Genomic DNA, 20,902 nt, shown 5'->3' on the forward strand with positions numbered 1-20,902 from the left:
TCCTTGGTGTTCCCAAGCCTGCTAAAGAAGAGTCCTGGCTGCACTGGAGCTCCTTAAATCAGGCTGAGGCCTAATTGGGCAGAACCATCAAAGGAAGGAAGTATAGGAGGGGTTTAGGTTTTCTATTGATTGTTTGTCAGTTGGTTTGTATTATTTAGGTATTTCAGATTGTTAAGTTTATTGTCTTAACTGATTATATGTAACACTTTTTGATAAGTTAAGTTTATGTTACAGTTGGTATATAGTACTGTATTGTCTCCCCCCCTCGGGTGTCAAAATGGCTTGATCAGCCAGTATATATGTGTCCCTTGTGTGTCAGTTAGGTAGGTCAGTTAGTGTCTGAGTTCCTTATGTTTAATACCTAGGTTGACGTTTGGTTTCTTTGACCTCTTTTATGGGCCCAAAGTTATTGCACTGAAAGCTTTATTTGTTATTTTTGTTAAATAAATGTAGACATTATATTTTTCTAAAAACATTCCTTGTGCTTCTCTGGTTTTTCGGCTCAGTCCCTCACACCACCTTAGCGATATAGAAAAGAATATTGTTACTGTTGCAGAAAACCTAATGGAGTCTTAGAAACCGAAAAAAATTAAGATAAAATATTAAGGTGAAGAAGTGGTTTTTAATAACAAAATAAAAACCCTACCTCCTTGTTACAATCTGTAAGAACAAAGTAAGAGTTCCTCTGATGATGCAAATAATCTTTTACCAGGCAGATAAGTGGTATACAGTTAATCCACTCACACAAAAAAATCTCAATTTCTTAATCATTCATCTCTAATTTTGTGCTCAAAATGAGTGACAAAAGAAATTTAATGCACAACTTCTTTAAAAAAAAACAAAAAAACAAGAGGAACATGATCATTTAACAATCATTTTGAGAAGGATGATCCTGACAGCAGTAGATGTACACAAGTTTCAAATACTTGAAAAAAGTGACAAAAAAAGGAGAAAAGAAAGAAATACAATGATGATGAAAAGAATCAGGCTTTGCGTGACACAAAAGCCTCCTTGAGAACAACGGTGATGCAAGAGATAAAAAATCAAATAAAATAAAAAAAACATAACATAACGACAACCAGAGGAGAACATGTTCTCTTGTTTTACACAACTTCTAATTGATACCGCTACTATCATAAATAATTAAAATCATATAATGCATTAAATAAGAGGTTTTTCTGAGTAGTTTCCATCTGAACCAGCCAGATGACATGTGCAAATCAAAATAATGATGGATTGACTACGCCAAGTGTCCTGGAATATCCTCATATATCAAACAAATTTTAGTGAGTGACAGACACTGAAAGAGAGATAACACTGTTCTGTCTTTGGATAACGCATAGGTATGGCAGCCCACTTAAATCAGTCCTCTTTAATATGCATTTTCTTTACTTCCTGACAATGAAAACCATTTAATGCCAGATATGTGGATTTTCTAAAGCACTTTATGTAAATCCATCACAAACAGCAAATAAAAGGAAAACTACGGCAAGTAAAAGGTGTTGGAATATTTTCAAGCGATGGATGACAAGCAGAGAATAAGCAAGAAATGATCTCAGTAATACTAAATTTCCTTTATGATGATCAAATTAGAGCACTTTTTGAAAATTAAATAATGATAAAAAGACTTTACAATGAAAGGCATTTTCCCCTCTTTTTTTTTTTAAAATTCAATCATCCAGACCAACTCTCCTCCCTTCAAACCGCAACTATGTAAACGTATAAGACATGTTTAACAAACACGGTAGATGGTATCTAGATAAAAAAATATGGAAGACCAAGAGGTGACAAACGATTCTGAGGTGGGAAAAAAACTACTAGAACACACTAACAATCCCAGTGGAGAACAGTGGATGATGCCCCAATCCTCATTTAAGAGCAAACACACAGGCAGATAGTGCTTCATGTGGTCCTCTACTATCTACACCAAGCTAATAATGTTCAGTGTTAATTAAACACTTCTTATTAATAAAATATTCCATTTCTTGTCACCACCACTTAAATATTAAGAGTGTTTTCTAATCAAATGGTCTTTACAAAAATTTAGTGCATATGGATTTTTGGGTGTAATGAAGAGCCTTGGTTTAGGCCCAACAGAACAATACCTGTAGAAACATTGTGAAATCCTTAAAAACAACTGTACCAGTTTATGTGCAAGGTATTTAGCAATCCTCTAACAACATATACAAATGTGCACAGAGTTTCTCTACATGTTGCATATGCTACACCAAGCTACTGTAGATCCAGCCCACCAAAAACCATCAAATGAAATCTGGACTTCATCACCAACAGCTGTGTTAGTTCACTGTAAACATATTGTTGTGTCATTACAGATTTTAGATACGACCGAAAAAGGTATGTAGTTTCCGTTTGCTGCACAGCTGATAAAAAAACCAACTGATTATTGCAAACGTATGAGTTGAAATTATACCTGTTAAAAGGCAACTGAAGTCAATTTCCCCACATAGATCATACTTCACACCACTGTATCCCATTAGCAGCTCCCTTATTATGAATACCAAATAACCCTTTCCATTATGTTCTCTGACAATAAACACTCTATAAATGTTACAGAGAAAAGTTTAACAATAAACATTCATTTCAAAGTTTAAGACACAATTAAGACACAATGATTTAATTCCAAATAGTAGACATTTGTTTTCCCCTTACATTAAAATTTCTTTTGTTGTTTAAAAAAAAAAAAAAAAAAAAAAAAAAAAAAAAAGCAAAATAATCTACAATAAAAGCAACATCAGGTGTTGCAGCAGTTTATAAAACACTCAATGGGATTTTTACCCATTTGTGCACCGTAGCGAACAAACATAACGTTGTATTTTTCATTTACATGTTTTGCAGACATTATTTTATTTCCCTCACTGTGATGGAGCTGGAGTCCAGTGTGAGTCAGCCAATATTTGTGAAGTCATGTGAATTTAGAGACTTAAACAGTGTAGCTCTTTGAGCCAAGTCAGTTGTATTTGTCAATCACATCAGTAACTTTGCAGCCTTGCTTCAGAATTATTTACTTTTTCAGCTTGTTCAGGGCTGACAAAGATGCAGATTGTTCCTTTGTTTCAGGAGAATAGGGATGGCTCCATGCAAGTCTTCTTAGCATTTCTTTCTGCGATGCTTTCCAATCCAAACTACTGCTGTGATCCGACCCTAACCTCTGAATGTGTTCCATGATTGCATTCGGAGTTAAAAACAAAATACAAAGGCTTTAAATGCCAGCTCTATGTGAAATATGTAGATGCTGAAACGTTAACGGTCACTCACTCCTCGTGGCAGTAAGGACTGTAGCAGGAATCTACTTGCCAGTGGCTCCACGTTGTGGACAAACGGTTTCCTGCTAAGACCCTGGAGTGAACCAATGCTGAATCTGCGATATCCCGCGATGTATCTGGCCAAAGTAGAAGTCTGCATTTCTGGAGAAGTCCTGACACACTGAGGATTGTGTATCACCAAAAGCACAGTAAAGGGCAGTGCCACCCACACTGATCACTACAGTAACCAGGCAAAGGAGGAAAAGAAGCAGGCAGGAGTCTCCACCGCCAATTTCTAGAGCAAAACAAAAAAAAGAAAGAATGAGCATAGAAGAGCACTTTAAAACTGTACATGCTGAAGAACTTGCTAGAATTCACTGAATGTTACAATGTTGTGGCCAAGTTTCAGCTCATCATCTCTTCCAAAGTAACAAAAAATAAATAAAAAGAGAATATCTTTGTGTAATATTACTTTGATACCAGTTCCAAGAAACTGTCCGCTTCCCAGCAACTTTATTATTCCAGAGTCAACAAGTAGAGCATTTTCTCTTCTCTAACTTGTAGAGACCAGAACTCAGTTTTGGATGTGGGCTGCGTCTATCTGTGTCATGGTTCTGCTTAGGGTGCATTCACGTCAGGATAGTCTGCTGAACTTGATCCGACTGGGAACTGGGGTCGCATTGACACTGCACTTCTCAAACGAATCAGACCTTTTAGAAAAAAATGTGTTTCGCTCTCCGCCAGAGACAAGAAGACACGGAGCTGTATCAGATCACTGTGGTCTGGGTTGATCAGATTTCCATCAGAACTTTTACCAAATTCTTCCACGTCTGACCAAGTCCAGGGCCACCAATCACCCCACACGCGTGTCTGTTTTAGTTATGTTTACCCATGATGCTGTTTACTAAATCTACCACGTATTATTTTGTAGTCTGCTTCCTGTATTTGTCCTTTTGAAACCGACCAAGACCTGCTTTTACAGGCGGTGGAGCTGGCTTCTTTAATCTGAATCAGAATTTGTTTGCACATCCACATCACCCCCACATGAAGCAGACTCTCAGAGCAAGTCTGGCTCTTTATTATTGTCAATGGTAATAAATTAATATGATTATGACTGGTGTCAAAGACAGAATAGGATAAAGGAAAGTTGCTGCAAAAGCGTAATTGGACGAGCACTCAGGAGGTAGAGAAACAGCCTTAGTGCCACAAATCAGAGCTACAGAGGCAGGTCTTTTAAAATGTCATTTTCATAATGTGGCTCCATTTGATTGGCACAGATGTTGTTCAGCCTGCTTGGCATCAACTTGGTCATTGTTACAACAGTAAACACAGAAACACAATAGTAAGGCATGGTGGTGATAAAGGGGCATTGCATGAACATAGTGAGATTAAATTTATGGATTTATAACAAATGGAAAAACCAAAATAAGTCAACTTGTCCTGTTTGCGGACAAGTTGACTTCCAGTCATCACAAGTGTGGCAGAGAAGTTAATATTAAGTTTGTGAATAAAAAAATGATGAGAAATTAGACAAAAATAGAAAAAGAAACCTATGACATGTCCAAGTCTAGTTGGACATGAATCCAGTTGGGTATGTTGTAATGGAAAGTACGACTGAAATATCTATCCAGGAAAGAGCAGCTGAAGAAAGGCATTTTTGAACGATGGCAGATCATGTCTTCAAAAATTTGTGCAACATAATTATTATTATCTGTAGTGAAGTTTGATCTTGTAATCAAAAATAAAGGTAAGAATAAAAATACCGGTAATCAAAGGTGCTCTGGCCTTTAATAAAAAAGAAACTTAAAGGAGCAAGCAGTGGGCCCGTAATTTGCTAAATTAAATCTAAAAATTTTATTCAACAAGCCTTGCATCATGTACTGCTAATTTCCAATTTTTCACCTTGGACATAAAGCAGTCACTGTGAGGAGATCCAATTGTGATTCATTTGACACATGTAAAAACGCACAGGCTCTGAGCTCACGTCTGGTCTGCTGTACTGTGATTTTATCAGTTACAGATAAAAATCATTAACTGTAGGAAATGAACATACCGTGCTCATAGTTGTCATCAGGAACTTTGAAGCGGACGCGTCTTTTGGCAGTGGCTTTCTCAGGTCGAGGCTCTGACATGGCAGAGACGTAACTTTCCACATGAACACTTCGCTTCTTCAAGATGGACACAAGGCCAGAGGCAGGTGAGATCTGAGAAACAAAGAACCAATCAAACACACAAAAGATCAATATAAATCAGCACTGAGGAACATAAAAATAAAAACATAATTCCTGTTTGTATCATGAAATTAAATTTGATCTGTTTGTATTCACACACACCAGCTCTGACAACAATGTAAGATGCTGGAAACAACAACAGTTTTACTTCACCACATAATGTTCACTAGGTGGCAGCACACAATTCAAATAAAATAACTGAAAGTACTCAATGATCAAAATCTTTATTGATGTTTTACATATTTACTGCTTTGCAGTGCTAGGTGCTCCTTCCCAAGTTATGCACACTGGATTTCAAATGATCTTTGACTCAAAGCAAAGGTTTTTCAACTCTCATGACATATGAACTTTGGTCAAGTCATGGCCAGTCACATTCAGCCATACATCTGCTTACTGTTACATCACAGTCATAATGACATCATCCTAAAGTGTGTCATTACAGTCAATCTGCCTACACTGTTGCTCGTCTGTAGGGGATAAGAAATGTGAAAGTAGAAGTCCAACTTCTACTGAGCATTCACTTTAACATTTAAGGACAGATATAATTACTGCTTGTGCATGTTATATAAAATTACCTTTAACATTACATCTTTAACATTAATGAAATAAAAAAGACGGTGTCTTTAAAACATAAAAACAAGTAAACAAAATAAAAGTTCTTCCAGTAAGACAAATTTCAGTTCTGGCTTTGCAAGACTTACTGATTCAAATCTAGGAACCAAAAACTTCCTTCTAATTAGAAACACAATTTTCACTTCATGCTTCAAATATTCATCTGCATTATGTCAAGTACATTGATACCGAAAAGGTAAATGCCAAGTCTACTTTCATGTCAGCAAATGTGGAAATCACACTAACATCAGAACTGATACAAGACAACACCTTGAAGATTCAAACGGAAATAAACAAATGGCGAAGTTGAAAGAGTGGTTTAAGAATTTGCCAATTTTTTTGGTATGTTTTAATGAAGTATGAAGCTAAAAACTGTTAATGAAAGACTCATACACACCTCTTCTACAGTGATGAGTTTTGCCATGTCGTCCAGTGAGGATGTTTCTCTGATGATGTCAGCGTGGTCTACTTCATAGTCCCATTCCTCTTCCCTTTCCTCTGTATGCTGTTCGTGCTGCTTCATATGAGTCTCTTGATGAGGGTGTGCCTCCTTGTGCAGGCAGGTTTTAGAGCTCTCCTGTAGTGATAATAGAAATCATTTACAGCTCTATTATCGATGCACAGTTGTGGACATGGTCCATTTAGCTGCTCTTACAGAAGCTATTAACATGTATTGTTTAATAATTAAATCTTATACAAGTCAGTGAAAACTTCTCAGTTAAAAAAAATAAATAACCTGAAATGAGGAAGTGAAAAAACACAGCAGCATTATTAGCTTCCGTCACATTAAGCAACTTTAAATCTATGTACTAAAGGAAGATGCTAGGCCGGCTGCTAATAACAATGTACTTAGTTTAACTTGGAAGTCATTTTTAAAACAGATATCAAAGTATGAACTCACACATCGTGTGAGTTAAATATTAAAACTTCAATTTATTATTTGTTTTGAAGACAGACAGATAGACAGACAGACGGACGGATAGACAGACAGACAGACAGACAGATAGACAGATAGATAGATAGATAGATAGATAGATAGATAGATAGATAGATAGATAGATAGATAGATAGATAGATAAAAGAAATTTTAAGCCTGAAGTATCAATAAAAAGTGATCATCGTAATTCATACCTGGATCTTTTGGTGATGCTGTGCTTCATCGTGTAGCCTCTCCTGAGCTAAAGCATCCTGGTTTATCTGCTGTACCACCAACTCAGCCCCACTGACCAGAGTCTCCACCGGGAGAGCTTTTTGGCCAAAACAAGAATCTCCTTCCTTTTGCTTTTCTTCCTCCTCATCTTCAGCTTCTTCGTCTTCCATGTCCAAAGCCTCTGTTGCCACCTCTACATCACTCACTTCTTTCCCCTTTGCCTCTGTTTCTGGTGCTGAACCTAATTCTTCAATCTGCTGCTCTGCAGGCTTGGACTGATCCATTCCCACAGCTGTAGAGGGGTGTAGCCCATTTCCTCCAGCCCCTCCCTCTGCCTTTCCTCCTTTTCTGCCATCGTCTTGCTTGTCAGTCAGCTGAGATCCATAGAAAATGTCCCTCACTTCAAGTACTTTGCTGGGGTTTTCCCTGTCCTTTTCAATTATTCCAGGGAAATTTAGCCTTTCAGGCAAATTAACAGCAGGTACAACAGTACAATGGGAGTCTTCGGCTTTCTGCTCCATCCCGTCTTCAACCTGATGGGCTGAACATAAAGAAAAGGGAGAGAACCTCATTACTTGGTTTATATTAATAAAATGATCATAACACTCCCCATTTTTCATGTTGTACGTAAAGAAAGCTGCTGTCAAGCTCAAAGTTTAAGCAATATACCTTATACACACATCCAAACATATATACATGTATGTATAAACACAGACAGACAGATAGACAGATAGATAGATAGATAGATAGATAGATAGATAGATAGATAGATAGATAGATAGATAGATAGATAGACTCTCAGTGCATGATACAAAGGAAGCAGCTTTAGCTGATTTTCTGTTACCTTAAACTTGTATATACGCAGTACTAGATACATGAAATATCAACAATTCAGAAAAATGATGATCTAATGACTTTATGAATGTAAATATCCTTTCAAATATCTTTTATTTATTATGCAGAATATAATGGAAACCAAACCATTATAATTAATGTGATAAGCCATAGCAACATAAAATGTCAATAATAACTGGTGTGTAAGATGGCAATAGAACTGCACAATACCATATGCACAGTATTTCAGCCCAGCAGTAATCATTTTCAAAATCAATCTATCAATCAATCAAGAATACTTTATTCATCCCGAAGGGAAATTCAAAGCAAAATACAAAAGTAAAAGAAATTCAAAATAGCATGTACACAAAATACCAAAATATAATTTTTCCACATAATCAGTGACAGAATTTAGTACTTTAACAGAGGTTTTGCTTGAATCAATCTAATAGTTATAAACACAAATGAGATCATTTTGAACGTTTTAACACTCACTTACCTGAGGTGCATGAAGTCTGTGAATCACCTTCTTCAGATTTAGATATTAAGAGATCTGTAGAAGGATGCTGCACACAAAAAACAATAAACAACTGGAGAGTTGTACTGTCGTATTTACATGAATGCCATTGTACAGATTAGTAAATAACATGAAGGAGCACAATTAAGTGTACACCATGAGTACTTCACATATGTATGCAACATGTCAGAAAATTACTTTAAATTAGATATATTCTCTGCCACACTCACACACAAATCCAAAATTACAAACACCTTACCTCAGCATCTCTTGTCCTTGGTCTATAAACAGAGGAGAGACAGAGTGAGAGGGTGAGAGAAAAGAAAGGTCGCTTCTTGGTTTTAGCAAAAGATGGATGACCCTTCTCTACTATCCCAATCTAAAATTAGCCTGAGCACATTTCGCTGCCTAGTAAAGTGTGTGCAAGCATGTGTGGTCCACATATAACTCAGGTTGTGACGGGCTTCACAGTCATTCATGAGGGAGAAAAAAAAAACAAGAAACAAATGACGTTATGGTTATGACTGGAGGAAGTCCTTAGAAAATCCATGCAAATCAATCTAATGTCCCAGAAGTTACGAGAAAATGACAGTATATGTGTGCATCTGCTTGTGCAGAGGCATATCTGCACGAGTTTAGCAAAGTGAAATCTTAGTAGTGTGATGGCTCAAATGTCTAAAATTACAGCAGCAGCAGCCAAGAGACATATGTTTTAACCATCAATGCTGTGCTCAATCTACAAAGATTTACATGACCAAAGTCACACAGGCACAAATACTGACACGCTACCTGACACAGTTTACAGAATGCACAGGTGTGTATGATATCTTGGAGATATTTAGTCTTTGTACTCTCTTTCAGATACAACTGTACTGATAATAAAAAGTGAAAAAAAACAACAACAATGGAAATGGTCACAAGCATAAGCACACATGCACACAGACTTACCGAGTGTGTGTCTGGCAGATGTGTTTCAGAGTGTCCAGATGGGGGGTTACCAGGTCAGAGGACGTTCTTCCAGACTGACTCTCTAAAATGAAGAAACACAATAAGTTAAAAGGAGAGTTTTATTGGTGAAAAAGTCGTTACGAGTTGAGCTCCAATTTAAAGGGGAAAAAACTCAAAAGCAGTTCCACCATCCTTCATGTTACCTAGTTATAAGTGAATGATATTTAACACACTGCATGTAACACTACTTTGTGTATAGCATTATCTTGATTGTTTTTCTCCTGTTATGAGTTTAAAACAAAAAGAGCATTACATTTGTCAATGTGTGCATGTCTGAGGAGTGTGTGTGGTGTGTTACCCCACTGCTTTTCAAGTGCATTCAGGTTGTCCAATACTCTCTGGTGGTAGAGTCTCTCTAGCTGGACAAACCATAATGCCCTCTGGTCTGATAATCAATCGTTAAGAAATCAACACACACACACAAAGCATGAAGGGCAATCTTGAGAACTATGTGCTTCAGAAGCTTAACAACTGCATCAACTCTTAAACTCTGCTCCCATTCTGGCAAAGCGGACAGAAATGTATGTCTGAAAACATAAAGCAGTACAAAGAGCAACAGAGTGATGAGGAGAAGAAGAAGAAGAAGAAGAGCATAGCCAACAGAGACAAGGTGGAGGAAAGCTTTCTGGGATGGATCCTCTCTCATGTTTATGGATATGAGCAGCCAAAACACAATCCTTCTTTGACGTGGCTCAATGCTTTCTCTCACTAACTAACCTTCTATACATGCATGACATAGCTAAGCTAGCTTTCCCTTGTCTTTGACTCATTCATTTCTTCCCTCCCACTCTCATCCCCCTGATTTTCACTCTCTTATTCTACCTCATGCTCACTCTTCTTGCTTTTCGTCATACGTTTCATGTAGCACCATCCTTTCCTCCTACTTTTTTTTTTTTTTTTTTAAGTCTTCATGTATAAAGGTTTGAGTGCAATCATGTGACTGTTTTTATTTTTATAGTTTTATTGTGTGCCCATATCTATGCAGACTGTTAAAAACATAAACATCAACATTCAGTATCTAATTTGCAATACAAAGAATTAACAAATTCCCCTGTCAATCGATTAAAAGTTCCTGTTCAGGCATGCAGCACTCTTCGCTGGCTCTCTAGATTAATTAGATAGAAGCTGTTCCCCACCAAGCTGAAATAAACAACCCAACAGGTTTACAAGGATACAGTCTTCACAAAGGACAAAGGCCTCAGCAATCTGCAGAGAAAGAGAAAACACAACTTTTCATAAAGTGCATGTCTGCTTTCATCAGCTTTCATAGAATCTATCTGCAAAAAGTGGCTCAGTGGGGTTTAAAGAAAAAAATCACACCCACACTAAACTTAATTCTGATTCATCAGCATAAAACAAGAGTTAAGTACAACAAAAAAGGTAGAGGATACAAACAAACTAAGATAAAAACACCACACTACACTGAGCTGAAACAGAGTAACCGTACTTCTACAATAACTTACTTATCATTAACCAAGACGGGTTAGATGTTTGGCCAACTGCATTGTGAAAGCAGCTAAAATGAGAGTGAGAGTGAAGACACACAACCAGAGAAAAAAATGAGACCATGAACACTCTACCTCTTTTCAGCAAATGTCCCTTTAATGTCGTTCAGCTGATCCCAGAACAAGAGAAGTGTGTGTGTGAGAGCCCAAGAGGAGGACGGGGATAAGGAGGAGGAGGAGAAAAGGAGGGCACACAAGCTCTCGTACGTCTAATGAAGTGAGGGCGGTGACAACTGAACAGACGTTCTAGCTACTGTACTGGTATGGCTTTGAACAAGAGTTGAGACAAACAGTTTAAAGTTGTGTCTTTTTCCCCTGTATGTAAAAATCTGTCTTACTACCTTATATTTGAGAAATCCACCACCACAAATACATCCATATTGTGTGGGAAACACAGTGTAATGTGCATGTAGCTGCTAATAACTATTCCAACCAGCAAACTGTCTGTGGCACATTCTCCCTCCTGCCTGATGGGAGCTGAGATAGGCTCCAGCCCACCCGTAACGATACAAAAGATAAGTGGGGATAGGAAATGGACAGATTTGCACACAACGTTCTAAGAAAAGCATCCTGACAATTGTCCTGTTTTCAAAACAGTAACATAAAATTGTGATGCTTTTTACAAAGACCAGTTCTTTGTACATGAAGCATTCAGGGTATCCTTGTAAATCCCATCACTTCTATTTTAAAAGGAACTACATTTAAATATTTATCATCAAAAACTGAAATTTAATTTTTTAAAAAAGGGAAACTTTTTTTTTTTTAAATTCTCAAAAGCTTGCTGTTTTGAATTTTTCATCAAAGATGCTAAATGTTTTTGGGAAAATTATTTTTATTGGTAATTACCAGACATGCTCATGGTATATTTCTCAGCTACATATATACCTGTTTGCCTGGAAGTGAGCACAGGTCAGGTGTGCCTCGAGGACTGATTTATATAATAAGTCAAACTGACATAAACATTTACAAACCTCAAACACACAAGTTCAGTCATGCAGGGCTTAGTGTGAGAGAGAAAGCAACTCAGAACGCCTGAGCATTTAGTTTGTGTGCGTCCTTGCATGCCTGCATTTGTGCTTGTGAGTGGACACAGAAGACGCCCATGCCTCAGGGTACAAAGTGCCATTCTGATTATGAGGTTGAGCAGATAAATAACAGAGCCTTTGAAACTCGTGAGAGAGTTTAAAGAGACAAGAAAGAGTGAAAGGCAACGGGACAAATTGACAAGAACACCATTAAAAAGAACAATGAGTCAAAAACAAACAAGTTACCTGATGAAGGTACTGTGGAAGATGGGTGTCGTCACCTCTCTGAATCAGCTGTTCAACAGACTCCAGGAGAGCAGGGGTGGAAATGGGGCCTGTTGAGCAGGTGGAGACTGAGCAACGAGTGGTCACTGGAGTGGAGGTAATCTGTCCCTGATTTGAGGATACAGGTGATGTGGTGGTAGTTAATTCTGTATCGGTTGTATTAGGCCTTGTGGTGAAGGAGAGGGGTTCTGTTGTTGCATTTGCTGCAGTGGAAGCAGTGGAAGTGTTGAGCCTTGTAAGTGCATTTAATGCAATTGTCCCGGCATCTGACACAACTGGTCCTGAAGTGGCAGAACTACTGGTAAAAATGCCCCCATATTTGATGATGTGCTCTGAGGATGAGGTTCGCTGTTCTGCAGTGGGTTTTTTTGCAATCCTGTCAGAAGCTTCTGCAGATCCAGTTGGGCCGCTGGGCCATGTGTCTGAGATCATAGTTTGAGTAGTAAAATCTACAGGCTTCGTGGTGAAGGCAGACTCACTTGTGCAGGTAACAAACCCTGTAAGAGAGGCACCTGACCTGGTGTTTAAGATATCAGCGTTTATTTCAGCATCGATCTGGCTCAGCTCTGGTGAACCGATGGGATGTACAGTTTCTGGAGTCACCTCTGGCATGACAGGGGAAAAAGGCTCTGGACTGGTCCCAGGACTGAGAGGATAAGGAGTCTCCAACAGACTGCCTACAAAGGGAAAGAAATGTAGCACTCAACAGAAAGAAAAAGTACTGAAAAACAAATGGCATTTTTAGAATAACCCATTTAAACACACTTTAGAGACCATTGCTTTGTTGGAGATTTACTTGAAGTGTAACCACAACTTGAATAATGCTTGCAGTACACATCCACAAAATGAAAATGAGACACTTAAAAATGCTTCAGCAGACTTTAAACAAGTTTGTTATTGAATAAAATCTACAATCTTTCCAACTTACTAACACCTTCGTTTGATATAGGGCTGGGCGATATGACGATATGTATCGTTTGGACGATAGAAAATGTTTATTGTTTCATATGAGGCTCTATCGTTTACACCACGATAAGGTGCTTTACTGCAGAGTTTTACGTCAAGATGTGCTTTACAGCATGCATGCATAAACAAACAGATGTATTTCAGAGCAGGATAATTCACTAAAAGGTGACTTGCCAAACAAAACTGATGAGCTTGTTCATAAAAGAGGGAAAATTTCTGTCGCATGGAAGACCGACGTGGAACCGACAACAGACTAGCTCACAGTCCTGACAACGGACTCCGACCCAACGAATTCATTTTATCACCTGTGCAAAAATCAGGACAAAGAATACAGAATAAAGAATAGAGTCAATGAGCAAAAGCTGCAAAAGCAGAGTCAAGTGGTGGCGAAAGTGCTTATAATAAACTCCAGACGCAAACGCTGCAACAGGCATAAACGCCATACGGCCATAGTTCCTGCAGATGGAAGGAGATCACTCCTGCTGTTGCCAAGCACATCTGACACATAACTGATGACTGCCACAAAATTACAAAAAAAAATTTATGTTGTCATATATATCGCAATGGGAGTATAAAACGAGCTATATCGTGATATAAGATTTTGGTCATATCGCCCAGCCCTAGTTTGATATATCCTATTTTACTGACTCCACCTTTCAGTCATGTGATCACAATAACATCATTTACTAATCAGACTGAATTTAATAAAACTATTAAACATAAAAAAAAGAACTACAGTGTTGACTGAACCAGAAAAGGCACAGAATGATGTTTCTTACACTATCATAGTTACGTTGCTAGGGTGGTAACATCTTACCATATTTTTTATTACAACAAAAATTAAAAGTAAACAAGATTCAGCTAATCTCCAATGAAGAAGGATATGTGTGAATAAGTAAGCAGACCATTTGCATGTGCTTTGGGAGTGCCTGAAACTGCTAGATTTCTGGACAAATCTCAGCTTCATAAACAGTACAATGTTGGGTTAACAAATATCTCTGTAACCTTTTGGTACCTCAGTAATGTAAAAAAAAAAAGTGTTGTAAATAATGACTTGTAATTGACAAAGATTTTATTGATTGCTGCATTCACAAGGAACTGGCTTAGACTGGATCTACGTCTATTAAAAGACTGAGAATTGCTACACATGCAATGTAAATAGGCACTAATATTTTAAGATAAAAAGAAGATATTTTTGTTGAGGAAAAAGTGGACACTGTGATACACAAGAAATGCATATCCATGGACTGTATACTGGACAGTCGCAACCCACCTTTTTGCTTTGTATTTTTGCTTTGCTTGATTCTCTTGTAATTTACCTCTGCAATAAAGTATTTTTAAAATATTTTATTTCATTATTGTTTGTTTCTGTTTCCTGTTGGTGTGTGTGGGGGGGGGGAGGGGTGTATATATTATCTTTAGTTTACATTTTTTAAAACTGGAGTTGGAGTAAAAAGGCAAAAATGTTTGTGTGAAAATCTTTGTAAAAATATAGTGTAAAAAAAAAAAAAAAAAAAAAAAAAGAATAGTTGTGCTGTGGTCACTATTCAGTACTGTGAATGAGTTTAGGAGCACTACGTAAGTTTCTGATCTTACAACTCTTTCTGCTTCTGACAAGTTTTGATGGCACACTAACATTCATTGTGCACATTCCTGGCATCCTGAGACTAAGAAACTGCACTGCACAATTTGTTTGCAAGCCTTAAACATCGTGTGACTGCTGTCATTTGCATCGTGGGGCACTGTGTCACATGCCAGCAACTGGATATCAACACACTGTGGCAGATTCATCGCAGAAACACAGGACATTATTGAAGGAAGCAAGGAAAAGAACAATAGAAAGTGACAGTGCTAGAGATAAGACAAGTCAACACTAAACAGGCTTTTATGTGCTGGAGAGAGCTAAAAGAAAAAACAAATAGGACCTGAAAATTTACAGTTTTTAGAGGGTGCCAAAGTGTGAAAGACTGCCAAAGTTTAGTATTGCTGCTTTAAGAAGTTTCATACCAGTGTGTTTTTACACGTCATTGGCAGAAAAATCTGAAAGGTGTGTGTGTGGTTGTCTGTCTCTCTGTGTTGGCCGAGTGATGGACTGGGGGCCAGAATCTCTGTCACACAGCACTGGACTAAGCAGGTAGAGCACATGGATGGATGGATGAATGGATGTTTTTTTTTTATATAAAAAAAAATGGTTTCAAATGCACTGACAACATTGTGTAATTATCTATATATGCACTGTTTGCACCAACATTGTAGCCTTCTCCTTGTATCTTCATTCATAAGGATCTGAATTATTTAGTGGCAGTTCAGCCTGAAACTCACTTGCTCTGAGTTATGTTTGCACAGATTATTTTGCCATGAAAAATTATCCACAGCCTTGTTTCAAACAACAAGGGAGCTTTTTCAAAATTGGCAAACAAAGTAATTTGAATACTCAAAATGGCAAAGAGGTGACTGGTGAAATTACAGGATATTACTTTGACATTTTGGGGAAAACAAAAAATAAATAAAAAATTTAAAAAAAGAAGATGTGCATCTAAATGAAAGGCAGGCGCTGTTTTGTGGCTGAATAATTAGGTGCAGCCCTCATGCTGAGCATTTTGTGCTGCCACCAGGTGGGCAAAAAGAGTACTATTTGCAGGTACAAACAGATTTGAAATTAGACTGAAATTGTGCCATCAAGCATTAAAAAAAAATAAATACAACTTTTAAACTTTTTACAAGTTTTTGTGTTTCCTACCAGTTTCAGAATATGAAGAATCAGTCATGGGAGTATCTGGAGACTGGCAGCGAATGAAACAGCTTGACCCCTCAGACTCTTCCTCGTCTTCCTTCATCACTTCATCGATATCTTCCTCCTCATCTTCATCTCTGCATCCATCTTTTCCTTTTTCCACTCCTTCCTCCACATTCCCATTGTTGTTTAGAGAGGTTTTTTGGATAAGGCCTCTATCCTCATTTTGTAAAAGAGGGAGGGTTTGCTTCTCTGTCAGCGTGTTGGTCTCGTTGAGGTTTCGAGTTTGGCCGGAGAGGGCTTCAGAGTTCGACAGATTATCGGCTTCGTCCACATAAGCCTGTGACACCACTCTCCCCTCCCTCTCAATCTGACCTGATGATGATGAAAGGGAAAAGTAAGCTGAATTTGCAATCAAATTTATAAAGCAAGAAATCTAAAACTGATCTATTTTTCACAACAGAACCAAAAACACTGACACAACTTCATGTATTATTTACAAACTGTGAATTGAAATTTGAGGCAGCACAAACCAGTGCACAGAAAAAGCTGTCAAATCTTCCTCATATTTAAATGTCATCTTCACAGTAGATCGCATCCACTTAGTATTCTTGTTGCAGGATAAGGTTGAGCTTTTTTCTAGATAGGAGGATATAAACATTCACCATCATGATCCATTAGCCTGCACAGCTGGAGGGCCAGCACCGCCTGTTGGAGAAGACCCTCTTCAAGCCTGCAGACATAAATAAAGTAAGAAATGACAGACATTATGAGGCTCTGACATATTCAAGACTCCACTCAGAGTGAGAAAAGGGAAAAAACAATCTTAGCATCATTCCTAAATTGTTAAACAGACAGCTTAATGATATAAAGGAAAATCGCTTCATTGTAGGCTCAAGCAGCTTTTCTAAAAGCCTGTGCTGCATTAAAATGTTTGCAAACATGACAACCATGTGGACTTAAGTCATTTTCATTCACTCTTAAAATAAAACCTTGTAAGATTTTATGTGAAAAGGGTCAGTAAAAACATTACATATGTCTAAAAAAAATAAAAGAAAGATAGGGCCAGTATGACTAATGTCTGGCTGTTTGTAACTGGAAATCAATGCAGGCTATACTTGCAACCAGAAGCAGACTAGTGTTGTGTAATCATCAGTAAAGAACAATGCAAGTAAACAACTACATGTCCAGAAAATACAGCTCAAAGGGCAGGTCTAGTAGGAAATATTCGAGATTAAAGATTAAGATTACACAATATGTTGTTTATAAAAAGGAAACACATAATAACAAAGAGGGTCACTTTAAAAAAAGCAACAAGACAGTAGGGACAAAGAGGACAAACAGTAAGTTATCACAGTAACTTGACAGTTGGATGCAGGTAGGATGATGATGTTATAGAAATGACCCTTAACCTAGATTAGAACATAAAACAATAAATCTTCAAAACTGAGACACAACTAATTATATATTTCCCAGCTTACTTGCAATTAAAGGGCAAAAAAATATCATAAATCACAATACCGTACATTGTGTCAAACATCACTAATGACTGAAAACCTCAGAGTGTGAATTTATGTTTATAGGTTTTTGAAAGGAGAGGAGTTATTGCAGGGCTGGCTGCCACACTGGAGCAGAGCATGCAGACAGGTGAACAAACTGGTAAATCAGGGTACGATTTAAATCAGTATTGTGCAAAGCAGGTTTTTTGTTTTTACTGCCTTGCTTAAGTTTACAGTTGACTCAGCAACAGTAGAACAGCCACAACTAGAAAAACCACTTTTTTACCTGTATGCTTTCACTAATCAGTTAAGTTGAGCTTTGCTATGTTTGACTGAACACATCAGGATGTGTAAGGGAGTCTTTAATTCAAAAAGACTCCTAAAATAAGTTAAGCCCGCTAAACATGGGATCCGATATGACCTCAAGTTGCACTGGCCCAAATGTTTAAAAAAATATGACCAAAAAAATATGAAAATGTTAAATATTAACAATGCTGGTAATTAAGATAATTCTTGAGTTATGACCAAAAGCATGCTCTATGAACTCACCCTGATTTTATTTGTTTTCATCCTTTAATTCAAGTGTATGTAGGGTGCAGTAGACAATCCAGGAAATGAGAGGAAAGAAAGGAGAAAGCAGGGGGGTGACAGATAGCAAAGAAAGTACCAATTAACCAGTCACCCCGTCACTTCAAAGGAAAAATAATAATAATATTACTTCAAAAAATTATAGAGCCCAAAATGAAATCCACAAAAACATAGATCCTGGCTAATTAAAGCATTTCTCAGAGGAAAGCTGTCCTGATTTCCTGCTGTACTTGTCTAATTCTTCATTTTACAGAGCTCTGTCCTGACAAAACCATAACCTTCACAAAAGAGCAAACTAAACACACCAAACATAACTTTGATTCAACATGTCTGTATTCTTATTTAATTCTTTACACATATCTGCTTAAAACATATAGTAACAAGCAGGTTAAAAGTGAAAAAGACCTCGAGAAACAAGTTCACAAATCAATCTCTCTGTAGGCAGAGGAGAACCTGTGCTTCATCAGTTTTGTATATTTTATCAAGAAACAACACCCTTTCAATCATAAGCAGTCTTCTTTTTCTCTTTTACGACAGTAAAAATCTTCAACATCACTTTGAAATACAAAGGGAGCCATTTACGGTATGAGTGTTTTTACTGTGATAATCACTCCAGGCTTTGAATGTCCCTCTAAGATAAACAGTCCCAGACCATGACAAACAGCTGTGACATGGGAATTTACACAACAACCACACGATCTCACACACAAAAGTTGTCTTGTCTGTTGGCTTGTTGGCCTGTGCAATATGTTGTCCTTAAATTTTCCTACCACACAGTCATCCATCCACAAACATCCATCATCTCCTCTTTTTGTCTGTACCCTGCTCCACAGGGGACCATGAATAATAAAAGACAGAAGAGATGAAAGACAAAGTAATTCAGCCAAATGGACAAACACAAAGGTGGAAAGAAACAGACCCTACCCTGTGAGGCCACTGCAAAGACTGAAGAACATGACACACAAATAAAGTGAACGAACTGTCCCATGCAAAAAAACGAGGGGAGAGACGAGACAGTGTTAACATGCAGACACTACATAAAAATGTGTATTCTCCAAACAACAAGAAAAATTTAAGTTAGAAAATGTAGGGAATTTGCACCACAGGCATTCAGGTCTTGGCTGCTGTTCAAGGTAAGCAAGCAACTCTCTTCAGCTCCACAATGTGATGCCAATGACTAACCCAGTCCAACCTAGCTCTTAAAATGAATGTTTAAACGTTTTGTTTCTATACAATATTTAACTTTGGCTAATATTTAGTCAAAACACAGATTAGTGGCCAGCCCTTGACTGCTGACAGTAAACTTCCCAATAATGGCAATCCTTTATTTCAAAACATTACATGCTTACTAGCTAGTAGTTATCAAATTAACTTAATCGTGGTTGACTATTACTGTTTCGTTAAACAACATTACGTTTTCTGTAAATTAAACGCGTCGCAATTGCTGCATTTAAAATAGCATCGACATAATGTTAAGCTTCTTAGGGTTCCTGAGATCTTACAATAAAACTAGGAAACGCGGAAATAACAACTTATTTAACTCGCAGAATAACACCAAATGTTAGTGAAAGAAGGGGTCGAGTTCATGTTAATGTATGTTGCTATTAAGCTAACGTAAGCTAACACAAGCGAACACAAACATCTGGCAGCACAGCGCGGATAACCTCTCAAATGCACACCTATTATTTTCTGCACATACGTGCTTTAGCTCTCGTGTCATTAGCTCGTTTAAACGCTCACATTGAACAGTCAAACTGTACTTACGACTGAAAATAGGGGTTGAAGGGCAGAGCATCAGACACCTTGCCGAAGATGTTGTTGTTGTAAAGACTGTGACTGTGTGGGTTTACCAGAAGACAGCCAGGGGTCGTTGCTGCCGCTGACAGGGCCTGAGCCGACAGGACAAACGCTGACCGCCATCTATCGGTTCTGTATTGCCATTGCACCTGTGTTTAATTTGTTGGCGGTTCTTCGCGCTTACTGATCATGTCCTCGCTGCAACAGACATGGGCGTAGCGGACGCGGGGTACACGGGGGACATGTCGCCCACACTTCCCGCATCTCAGTCCTCTGTCCCCCACACTTTTTACAGCCGTTATAACCACTTAATAACTATTTTTACATGCTGAAACGTGTTTTTCCGACTCCGGAGTAGTCTGTCTTTGGCATTATTCCCATCTTCTAGCATGTTCACCAAACCAGCTAAGAGACAAACAAAACAAAACAAAACAAAAAAAAAACTAACAAACCGCGTCAGATGATTCATGCTGCTGAATGTCGACGCTGTTGAGCTGAAACAGACATTCTGTAATGTTTATGTCACCATGTGGATTATAAAGATGACAGATGTCAATTAAATTAGCTAAGATAACTAGTTAAGTCAGAGGTAGAAGTATCTACATTTACTTGAATCACTTTTGGATAAATTGTACTCTTGGCAGTTGTTTGGTTGCAAAAATGTTTTTACTTGAGTATTTTTATTATTCTAAAGTAATAAACTGCTATTACTGAAGTAAAGTCAGGCTACTATTTAAGCCTCTATTTATCACTTCTGGGTAGAAAATAAGAATATAAATGTATTTCTGTTGCTCTGTTATATTTGTAAAGATTTAATTATTTTTTTGTGGTAGTTAAAGTTTAAAGTAAATGAATTTTATGATTGCTGGTTATTATTTTGATTGAATG

General features: G+C 37.7%; 1 protein-coding gene across 1 annotated transcript; it reads right to left on the bottom strand.

Moving 5' to 3' along the window:
* Positions 1-669: 669 nt before the first annotated feature.
* On the bottom strand, positions 670-20,137 carry cnsta (consortin, connexin sorting protein a; the record flags this gene model as incomplete). Its single annotated transcript, XM_079260642.1, has 13 exons — positions 670-3,558; positions 5,317-5,467; positions 6,504-6,683; positions 7,238-7,797; positions 8,590-8,656; positions 8,867-8,888; positions 9,556-9,637; positions 9,914-10,000; positions 10,791-10,821; positions 12,392-12,498; positions 12,910-13,107; positions 16,137-16,505; positions 20,068-20,137. 13 exons carry the CDS (start codon positions 20,135-20,137, stop codon positions 3,350-3,352), a joined length of 2,133 nt encoding a protein of 710 aa, XP_079116768.1. The 3' UTR covers positions 670-3,349.
* Positions 20,138-20,902: the final 765 nt, after the last annotated feature.

Source organism: Telmatherina bonti, assembly GCF_933228915.1.
Source record: "Telmatherina bonti genome assembly, chromosome: 1".
NCBI classification, from domain to species: domain Eukaryota; kingdom Metazoa; phylum Chordata; class Actinopteri; order Atheriniformes; family Telmatherinidae; genus Telmatherina; species Telmatherina bonti.